At 43.3% G+C, this 11764-nt stretch overlaps 1 protein-coding gene across 1 annotated transcript; it reads left to right on the top strand.

Moving 5' to 3' along the window:
- The first annotated feature begins 660 nt into the window (after positions 1–660).
- fbxw5 (F-box and WD repeat domain containing 5) lies at positions 661–11718 on the top strand. The gene is made up of 10 exons (XM_080847941.1): positions 661–754; positions 2039–2234; positions 2596–2753; positions 4774–4957; positions 5649–5797; positions 6291–6629; positions 7062–7245; positions 8164–8311; positions 9320–9532; positions 9782–11718. Exons 2-10 carry the CDS (start codon positions 2048–2050, stop codon positions 10089–10091), a joined length of 1872 nt encoding a protein of 623 aa, XP_080704067.1. The 5' UTR covers positions 661–754; positions 2039–2047; the 3' UTR covers positions 10092–11718.
- The last annotated feature ends 46 nt before the right edge of the window (positions 11719–11764 follow it).

Raw genomic sequence — 11764 nt, forward strand, 5'->3', positions numbered from 1 at the left:
AATCTGAATGGTTTAAATTAAAAGGTCTGACTACACACTCTGTGCTCTGATACTGAATGTTGTCTGATTGCATGGATTTCCACCTTAGGCGCCTTGGGTTGCTTCTGTCCCTCTCCATTGGCATGTTATGCTGCAAACAAATATGGAGAGAATCCCTGTTTAGCATGTGTACCTGGAGGAATGGCGTCGATGAGGACCCGTGTGAGGCTGACATATGGCATTCAGGTACGTCCTTTAATCAAACCAAGGGTGCCATAAAAAAGGGGAATAATTAAATAAAACCAATAGGCAACATGATAACTGGTTGAGTACACAAGTTAAAAACCCTGATTCCTATCGTACTACACCAAACATGTTCTCTACCAAACATGGACCATGAGATATGTAAAATAGAATGTGACTTACAGAAATGTATTTGCCACAGGGACAGCTTACCATTTTTTTTTCACAAGAGCATGTGAAATAAACTAAATAAGTGGCCCACTGTGAACCATCCATTGTGTTTCATCAAATTGTTAAGATACATCTGGATACAAGTCCATCTTTTATACTGTCTATAAATATAATAAAGGGATTGAGTAGGTTCAGCCTGTGCATCCCTGCTATCGACAAGCTGTAAATCAACTCGTACTGTCTGAATAATTAGGGAGGAGGATCGTCCCTGACCGGTGTAACAGATTGTTGTTGTCATTTTGCTGGAGAGCTAGCCGATGCTAGCCTTTACCGTGTTCTTGTAAATACTGCTATTTGGCAGGTAAGTTTGAAGTTATTTTCTATGACATAGATAAACATAGTATACCATCCCGATCGTGCGCATCACATTACTTGCGTGGATATGTTTAGCTATTTGCCTTATCAGCTTTGGTTACAGTGTTTCGCAGTCACATCGTTAGCAAAATATCGAGCCGTTAACATTAGCATAGCTAACCTTAGCTGTTCTGTTGAAAGTTTCCCAAGTTAACCGGTCCCATACGTTTAATTCATGACAACAGGAAAATACTCAACCGATCGCAACTGCAAAATGGCATCTTTTAAGGCGCAGTCTTTTATGAACTCGCGTATAGGTGTCTCCAACGTTGTCAATGGAAAACGTCGAGATGTCTTAACTGGGACGTGTAATATTACTATAGCTGTGTTTTTCTTACTAGCTGCCTAGCTAACGACGAAGCTACCCGAAAACAACATTTTATTCTGGCAAATTGATGCTGTGCACAAAAAGCAAACCGACTCGCAAAGCAGTGGCTGTTAAAGTGTGTTTACGCGTCATTAGGAAGTTTAGATAATTGACCTGAAAATCGGCATCATTTTTGTTTGTTGGGAGCATTTGACCCAATGTCAAGGGTCTCGAATTTTGGCAAAGCTGGTTAGCTAGCTAGCTAGCTAGTTGACGTAAGCTGATATTTAGAGTACCACCAGAACATTTTCACCTGACCAGGCAGAGATGTAGTGATGTTTGGTTTGATTTAGCATTTTTTGCCATGCCACAAACTATATAAGATCACTATAGTGAATGCCTTCAATTCAACTTGAAGTGAAAGGAAATGTGATTATGACATCCTTTCCTTGCGTCTCGGTGTTCCCTACCATATTTGTTTGACAGTATACCCAAGTTGGGAACATCAACCCATCGCTCAAATTAGCAGCGTGGTGTGGTGGTCACAAGTTTACGGTTCACAGCTGTCATGGCTAATTCTAGGGAGTGGGCTGGCAGTATTTTTTACGTTTAGACTAAAAGATAAGGGAGTCATTGACAAAACAAATGAAGGTTTGACACAACAAATAATAATTTAAAACAATAAACAGAAATGCATAACTAAGTCATGTTGCAGACCTCTTGAAATCAGTCCTGTAAGCACAGTAAGTCTATACAGGTACAAAGGGAAACCACAATTAAACAAGATCAGTAAGACAAATAGGTCAATGCATCTAATACATCTTTGTGTGAAATGTGGCGTGTGTGTACCTTTGTTGTTGTTAAAGCAAAAGTTGTTGGGCGACATGCTATGCCTCTCGCCATGACTTTTTTTTAATGTCCCAGGATGTCAGGATGGCGGACGTCCCTGCTCTGCCAGACAGCCTGGTGCTTGAGATCTTTTTGCAAATGCCCCACAATGCAGTGCTGAGTGCTGGCCTCACTTGCCACCAGTGGCTGGCCGTCTCCCGAGACGAGTTTCTCTGGAGAGAGCTCTTCTACAGCTACTATCGCATCCCTCGATCTGTGCCAAGGCATCCAGGTATAAATCATTTGACCTTGGCTGCAGCAATGTACCTTCAAAGGGCAAGTGTTGGCTGTTTATGTCTTGAGAAGGATGTGTTTGACCTATGCATTATTATTTTTTTTTTTTTTTACCTCAACTGGACATTTTACAGAAACTACTCTTTGCTGTGTCTTTGGTCACCTGGTCTGGAGATTTTTTTATGGTGCACTTTGGGCTGCACTGACTGTAATGCTGCATAGATGATGATGATTATGACATACAAGCACTATTATTACTAGTAGTAGTAGGAAGAGTAGTAGGAAGAGTAGTGTTAAATAGAGAGAGCTTCTGTAGCCTGTATTGTGTGTCATCTCCATCTCTGTCTTCCCCCATCCAGCGGCCGTGTCCTGGTACAGAGAGTTTAAGCGTCTTTATGACTGCATCCCATGTGTGGAGGTCCAGACACTAAAGGAACACCATGACCAGGTGCTGCACCTGGCCTTTTCCCACAAAGGCCACCGCTTCTCCTCCTGTTCCAAAGACTGCACTGTCAAGGTAGGCTCCATTTGTCTGATTCATACAAACAGGTCTATTACAATTAATCTGTTATTTAAGCCAGCTAATAGCAAAAGGGCTTATTTCATACCTTAGTCAGTACGTGTTTTCATTTTTAATTTGCATATGTTAGTTACAGTACCTTGCGTAAGTATTCACCCCCTTGGATGTTTTACCCTTTTATGGCTTTTATAAATCAGTCATTGTCAATATAAGTTGGCTTTTTGGACAAAAAAATTCACAAAATAGCTCTCTTTAATGTCAAAGTGAAAATATATTTCTACACAGTTATGTAAATTAAATACAAATATGTAATGAAAATAAGTGCTTGCATAAGTATTCACCCCCTTTATCACCCCCTTTGTATAGACTGACCTAATTCAACAGAGGTCCAGCCAATTGGTGCTAGAAGTCTCACAATTTGTGTAATGGGGGTCAGTGTGCAGTGAATGTGTCTCAAGTGATTGTAGTATAACGACACCTGTGTCTGGAAGGTCCATTCACTGGTCAGTATTCAGTAATCAGTATTACGGGCTATTGTTAAACCATTAAGACCCAAGATCACTCTAAGCAACTCAGAGAAAAGGTTGTTGAAAAGTATAAGTCAGGGGAAGGATACAAAAAAATGTCCAAGGCACTAAACATCCCCTGGAATTCTGTTAAATCCATCATCAAGAAATGGATGGATCGTGGCACATGTGTAAATCTGCCTAGATCAGGCCGTCCTCACAAACTGAGGGGCCGTTCAAGAAGGAGACTAGTAAGATAGGCCACCAATAGACCTATGACTACTCTGAAGAAGTTTCAAGCTTCAGCAGTTGAGATTGGAGAAACTCTGCATACCACCACTGTTGCCTTGGTTCTTCACCAATCTAAGCTTTATGGAAGAGAGCCACTGTTGAAAAAAAGGATCGACTACAGTTCGCCAAAAGGCATGTGGAAGTCTCCATGGTCAAGTGGAAGAAGGTTCTGTGGTTTGATGAGACCAAAGTGGAGCATTTTTTCAACAGTGGCTCTCTTCAATGAAGCTTTGATTGGTGAAGAACCAAGGCAACAGTGGTGGTATGCAGAGTCTCTCCCATACCAGCTGCTGAAGCTTGAAACTTCTTCAGAGTAGTCATAGGTGTCTTGGTGGCCTCTCTTACTAGTTTCCTTCTTGCATGGTCACTCAGTTTGTAAGGACGGCCTGATCTAGGCAGATTTACACATGTGCCATATTCCTTCCATTTCTTGATGATGGATTGAACAGAATTTCAGGGGATGTTAAGTGCCTTGGACATTTTTTTGTATCCTTCCCCTGACCTGTACTTTTCAATAACCTTTTCTCTGAGTTTCTTAGGGTGATCTGTGGTCTTCATGTTGTAACAGTAGCCAGGAATACTGATTACTGAATACTGACCAGTGAATAGACCTTCCAGACACAGGTGTCGTTATACTACAATCACTTGAGACACATTTACTGCACACTGATCCCCATATCACTAATTGTGAGACTTCTAGCACCAATTGGCTGGACCTCTGTTGAATTAGGTCAGTCTATATAAAGGGGGTGATAAAGGGGGTGAATACTTATGCAATCACTTATTTTCATTACATATTTGTATTTAATTTACATGACTGTGTAGAAATATATTTTCACTTTGACATTAAAGAGAGCTATTTTGTGAATTTTTTTGTCCAAAAAGCCAACTTATATTGACCATGACTGATTTATAAAAGCCATAAAAGGGTAAAACATCCAAGGGGGTGAATACTTACGCAAGGTACTGTATCTCAGTTGCAAGAGTAGCAAAATGTGTTGAAGATTTAGAGATAGTCACTTACACTGGCATAAATGATCTCAGTTGCAAGAGTAGCAAAATGTGTTGAAGATTTAGAGATAGACACTTACACTGGCATAAATATATAATTTCTGCTAATAATTATTTGATCCCTGATCTCATCACCCCTGTGGCTTGGCACCCATTGATGGAATGATCTGATTCTGGAACATTCTCTTCCTCTCCATTTGCCCCTGCAGCTCTGGGACACGGAGCGGCTGGATGGCACCATCACGATGGTGCACAGCTCCAGCATGCGTCAGTTCAACTGGGGCTACACCCAGTTCTCTCAGTTCAACGCAGACGACACCCTGCTGCTGGTGTCGGGGGTCTACCTGGGTCCCCATCACTCCTCCTCTGGGGAGATCGCCGTCATCAGCTTAGGTGGGAGTTTGCTCTCTTTCTGTCCCCCTTTTAAGTATCTCTGTCTCTGGTATTTGTCTTCATTCAGGCTATTTGCCTGTTTTGGAGTCAAGAGTGTAAACCACCTCTCACTGGCAGACCTACACCTCCTCTCTCTCTCTCTCTCTCTCCCCCTTCTCTCGCTCTCTCATTCACTTTCACAAACTGCTTGTCTCTATGGCTAAGGGTGGGACTCTATTTGATTATGTGTTCAGGACTTAACATCACATGACCATTGGAAATTAAATTAAGTACATTTCTTGATTTGAGGCAGACATTACCTTGTAGAATCAAACATCTAAGAAACACACGGACACAAATAAAAACACACTTATTGCGAAGGATGATAGGGACTTATTTCAGTGAAGCTTTTCAATTCTCAAGGAATATTTAAAAAGTAACTAATGCACCTCTTTATACATTCAAACTCCTTGTAATAACATAAGATATGGGATAAATAGTTATAATTAGAGTAGCCACTCTAATGTCAGGTATGGCTCTAGTTTTATTGGCTCACATGTTTGTATGGCTACAGTATGCTTTATGCATTCTGCTATGATATGATAGGTTGAAATTGTAAATACAGTTCCAGCAATCCTGCTGTTCATAGAATGTGCACACTATGCATTAAACATTTTATGAAAGTACATTTCATGCTTCTGTGTGTTTGCAGAAAATTACACGCTTCTATCACGAGTCCGGAACAAGCCCTATGATGTATTTGGCTGCTGGCTGAATGAGACCCATCTAATCTCTGGCAATCTACACTGGATCGGCAACATGACCTCCTGCTCTGTGCTCTGGCTCAACAAAGCCTTCCAGGTCTGTACCCACATAGCAATATGGCATTCATCCACTAGATTATGATTAGGATTGACATAATTGTATGTGTTGGGATTGGATTGCATATGCCAGGGGATTTTTGTTTGTTAACCACTAGAGGGCAGTACAACACGATGAAGTCCCTGCATTTATCTGGTACCTCACATCCTATGCCACCTGCATGGAAATCAATACACACAATTACCACCAAAGTAAAATATTTACATGCATTATTTTGGTGTGACTGGTTAAAATGTAAGGTACCAGATAAATGCTATCTTTCTTTGAATATCTGCTTACTTGAAAATCAAATGAAGGACCAGAATTTGCTAGATGACTTTGTTTTTCTCTCAGTGTTGGCACTGATTGGAACATTCCTTCATACTCCCTCATACAAATACACTTAGTTTGAACTGGTCCCTAAATGTAAGTGTTTGTTTATATGTAAGTTACACAGTGAATCCAATCCAAAGCTCTGCCTTTCCTTGGATAGGATGTGGAGTCAGAGAACGTGAACGTGGTCAAACGCCTCTTCAAGATCCAGAATATCAACGCGAGCACCATCCGCACGGTGATGGTAGCCCACTGTCGGCGCCACGACACTCCTGACCTGCTGCTGGACTACGAAGCCCAGTCACAGGCCCGCGCTCTGGCCCAGCAGGCCGGTCACAAGCACCAGCCGCTGCTCTTCGACCTGGGCGGCACAGACAGCGAGGAGGAAGAGGAGGGATGTGAGGAAGAAGATGATGAAGAGCAGCAGCATGGGGAGGGGAGGCCGCTGGCGGCTAACCTGTCCCAGGGCAAATATACAGCCCTGGAGCACGTCATCCAGGTGAGGGTGTGAGGAAGAGAGGTCCCATTTGGGGGATGGGGTTACAATGGAGACTGAGTTCAATGCTGTTTGTAAGAGAGACAAATCTCACCGTCATCATCTTTGATGGTGTTGAAGCAGGACAATGCGTAGGGTTTTGGGATTGCTGGGAAAATCTTACAAGACTCATAATCTTTGGTGGTGATGTCAGGTGTGTGTGTGTGGTGCATTCATTTAATCTATTTAATAAATTGGCCTGTTGTGTTGACTTCATAGATAGTCTGTTGTGTTTTTCTTCCGTTGGCATATTGTTAATCTCTCACTTGTTTGGTAATTTATCTTCGCTCTCTCTCTCTCTCTCTCTCTCTCTCTCTCTCTCTCTCTCTCTCTCTCTCTCTCTCTCTCTTGTTTGGGCTTGTATCGTCTCTCTACCTCTGTGTGGTGTGCTGCCAGGGTCGGCGCAGTGGCATGACTGAGGAGCGGGAGCTGGAGACTAAGGCGGCCATGATGATGGGCAAGACTCACACCAAAGCGTCCAACCCGTCCGTGCTCTCCTCCAGCGCAGCCGGAGAGGCCGAGGACATGACCTACCTGCTCTTCACCACTGGCAGCCTTACCTACTCCCCCCACCAGATAGGTGTGTGTGTGTGTGTGTGTGTGTGTGTGTGTGTGTGTGTGTGTGTGTGTGTGTGTGTGTGTGTGTGTGTGTGTGTGTGTGTGTGTGTGTGTGTGTGTGTGTGTGTGTGTGTGTGTGTGTGTGTGTGTGTGTGTGTTTACTGCATTTGTGTATATGTCCCTATTAATACCTCCAACAGGTGTGTGTTTGCTAATCTATGCCATTTTTAGGTGGTTTCATGTGTTTTTATGTGTTTATGTCCTTACCTTCACCTCCAGCAGATATAGGTGCATGGTACTACAATAGCTAAAACAATACTGTAATTATTCTGCATTGATATCGGTTCCTCGTGATATTAAAGCTGCACTCTGTTAAGTAGGTGTTAGTTAGCACAGGCTGAAAACAAATGGCTGAGGACTGACCTTCAGTAGGCATGATTGCTGCACCATACCAAAATGATTGGGCAGACATGTTGAAGAATCCTTGAAAATATCTGTCCTTACAAAGATATGGGTACAGTAATTTGTTCAGTGGGTGATTACAGAGCCTTGGACTGGAGACTGAGTATTAACCAGAGGATCCAGAGTATCAGATATTGCAAATATTTCAAATTCATTGCACACATTTTTACAGGCAACTAGTTATCTTCTTCAAATTCATGTTGATAGTATATGGTCATATGAAGGACAGAAGTCTTTCCCACTTCCAATCCAGGAAGTTCTGTGTTTTGGGCACCCCACGGGAATACAATAAAAGCTTTCACAGCCCAGTATTGTGGCATTGATTTTTACATACCTTAAGTTGTTTTTGCATACCTTAAGTTAGCTCTCTAGTTTCAGACCAAACTCCTAATTGCTGCTTAAACCCATTCATGCAATATTTGTTGGTGCGTGTGTGTGTATTAATCTCCCCTCTCTGTTTCTGCCTGGTGGTGTAAAGGCATCAAGCGCATCATGCCTGACCAGATGACCACGTGTGGGCCTGTGCTGGGCGAGGAGCGCAGCTCAGATGAGTTCTTTGACTCGCTCGATCACGTCATCGACATCCACGGCCACATCATTGGCATGGGCCTCTCCCCCGACCACAGGTGAGTCAGTTAGCCAGTTTCTTAATGTATTATTATTATTATTGTTTTTTTTCCAGTAACTATATAACAGCATGTACAGGTGTTACATGTACCTGGAAACATTGAGAGAAACCACAGGCAGGATCTTAACAAATGCACAATAGCAATGGTATCACATCCATAGAAAGATTAGGGCTGATGACATGAATCATTGCTAACACTAAAAAAACACAAAAAAAATTCTGTTTCGCATCACATTCAGATAGATCACAGCAGATATAATGACACAGAAGATGCAACAATATACAAGGAGATACGTTATGACCTCTCTATTTTGAGTCGCTTAGGCATGACTTCAATAGAAACTTTGTGGGTTTATGATGTCATCTTTATATTTTTAACTCTAATTACGACTTCACGTCTGGGTTGTCAGAGTGGCTGTCATTACCTCACAGCCCACAACATAAACAAAAGTGTCATGTGTCTGGGTATGTGATTACCACAACTAAGGGAAATACCCCACAAACCCATTCCTGTACACCCTGCCAAAAGAGTAGTCTGTTTATTTGTAGGACTTACCAGACTGTGGTCAGCCAGTGCAATGAGGGATGACAAAAGACTGTTTCCTGCCAAATGTTAGTCTTTGATCTCAATCTGGAACAGCTGGGCATCTTCTGCTTGGGGGCGACTTTTGTTTGGTGACTCTGCAAGGAAGTAGGCGGGGTAGGAAGGGGATTTCGAGTTTTTGAGGCAGTTGTCATAGACTTATTGCTTAGATATCAAAGCCCAAAGCCAAAGAGACGACAAAAGGAAAATAAAAGGCTACGTTGACTCAGTGTCTGCCACTACATCAATTTAGAGGTAAGTAGTAGACATTTGGAAACATGCACAGAACACACACATAACACACTACCCCTATTCACATCCTTTTGCAGCTGTCGTCTATCTTGTCATAGATTGATGCCATAGTAACTGTTGCAATAACATATTTAACTAAACAGTCCTTGGGTGGCCCTGCTCCTCTCTCAGGTACCTGTATGTGAACAGCAGGGCGTGGCCGGCAGGCTGTGTGATCTCTGACCCCATGTCGCCGCCCCCCATCGCAGAGGAGATTGACCTGCATGTCATTGACCTGAAGAGCCTGCGTGAGGAGAGGCGGAGCCTCAGAGCCCATCGTGCCTTCACACCCAATGACGAGTGCTTCTTCATCTTCCTGGACGTCAGCCGGGACTTTGTCGCCAGGTAACCAAGCCCCTGACGCTCCTTGTGTGTCCTTTGGGGTCTTATAGGCGTCTCATAAGGGATCCAGTGTGGCTATTATCCTTAATGTAATTGTTCAGTTTACACTTTAGATTAAAGAGTGAATAGTATTTAATTTAATTTAATAAGCAAAGAAGGGAAATGGTTGAAATTAATTGCAGTGTCATATTGTGTTCACTAAATTACTAAATCCAATTTTCCCCTTCTTCATTGCTCCGCCTCCGTCTCCAGCGGTGCGGAAGACAAGCATGGCTACATCTGGGACCGCCATTACAACATCTGCTTGGCCAAGCTGCAGCACACAGACGTAGTGAACTCCGTGGCCTTCAGCCCGGCTGACCAGGAGCTGCTGCTCTCCGCCAGCGACGACTCCACCATCAAGGTGTGGCGCTCTCCCCGCATGGTGCGCATGGCACAGTCCCCGCAGCGCCCCCATCGGTCTGGCCGAAACCTAATCGCCAACCTGCTCACCCGCCGGAACACCAACCTGAACGCCAACGCCAACGCCAATGCCAATGTCAACGTCAACGGCAAGCCCTGACGGAGAGCAAAAGAAAGAAAGAAAGAGAGAGGGGGCTGCAGAAGGATGTGGGAGAACAGTCTCGACTCACACTCCAGGAGGGGGCTTGGTGATGATGTCTTGACTCCATCGCTGCCTTTAACTCCCCCCACCCCCTCCATTTGTCGAGACCAGCGCCTCCCCCAGTTTCTCGCTAAGGCTCATGGGAACTTGGAGGACTAATACAGGTCTGAGGCTCTGAGCCACTATGAGGTGCACTTTGAACAGTTTAGCTCTTACTGCCAAGGGGGAGTCGGGGAACATCTGGCAAGGCGGGGTTGACCAGATAAACAGCCCGGCTCTTGGAGTGAAATTAACCTCTCTCCAGGGATGACCTGTAAAAGACAGGAAGAAGACCTGCAAGAATTGCGAGAATTTCATGGAGTAGAAGCGAAAATGGTGTTTTTTTACTGCAGTGATTACAGAAAGGATGAATCAGGTGTTCTGTCAGTTATGGGGAGAGATAAAGAGATGATGACGACAATGATGAGGAAGGAGAGAGAGGGAGAGAGACGTGGGTGGCTGAGAAATGTGTGTGCCGGATCACTTTAGTGTCTGCAGGTTTTAAACTCCTCACAATCCAACAGTGTTGACCTCCACTAACGCGTGCACGTGTGCATGAATGTACGTTATACTGTTACTCTTTCAGGTTTGTTTTACTTTTGTCCTGTTTTTGTTTTGTTTTTTAAATGCTCAAATGTGTGCCAGCACAAAGAAACCATGCACAGGACAAGAGGAGGAAACCAGGATGGATACAGTGTGGAGCATTGATTTTTCTACGCTACAGGCTGAAGGATCATTGTTTTAAAAGAATAAGAAGCCAGGCGTATGACTAAGCCACTGAGTGCATGAGAACAATCAATCGCATCCTTGGTCTGGTGTGTTTGTCATGACAAATTCATTGGATCGTTTTGGTTTCATTTTTCAGAAAACAATCTACTAATATTATGCAGTTTGAACCAACCTGTAGCACATGACTGCTGTGTGGTGTGGCTTTTCACCCAGTTCATCATCAGTCCATCCTGACCACTACAGATCTCTCTGCTCGCACTCACTGCTGTTACACCCACCCCTTTGCTTGTGTTGTGAAACTCACCCTAAGAAAGCATGCAATTGTGTTCCTGGTACAATGGAGTCTGGAAGGCTGGTGAGGCCCCCTGTTGAGGATCATTGATAATAACTGACTTACTTAAATGTTTGGCCCCTTATTTTTAAAATCCACAAACATGCATTGATTCTTTCTCTGCTGGTCTTTACTATTTGCCTTGTAGTCTGCTATATGTTAAAATTATAAAAAAAAACACCCTAATCTTAAGTGTAATTGCTTGGTGTGATTGGCAATTGTGTATTTTCCATTTGGTTTACGTTTTTAGTTAGGAATATGTGGCTTTCGGTGCATCTGAAATCTCCCTGAATTGATTTGGTCAAATGGTTTCTCCCCGTTGCCCCAGTTTAATTATTCCTTTCTTTTTTCTTTGTTTCCCCTCTAGCATGTTTGTGATACCCTGTCTCACACAAAGTCCCCCCATTACACACGTCACTGTACTGCATACAGAAAAAAGCCTGTGTGATGTTTAAAATCATTTTGAATTAAACTATTTCACTTTTATCTCATCCCCTGTGTGGTGGTTCTGAAAACAACACAATACAAAGAC

The sequence above is a fragment of the Sprattus sprattus genome (genome assembly GCF_963457725.1).
Source record: "Sprattus sprattus genome assembly, chromosome: 11".
NCBI lineage: Eukaryota > Metazoa > Chordata > Actinopteri > Clupeiformes > Clupeidae > Sprattus > Sprattus sprattus.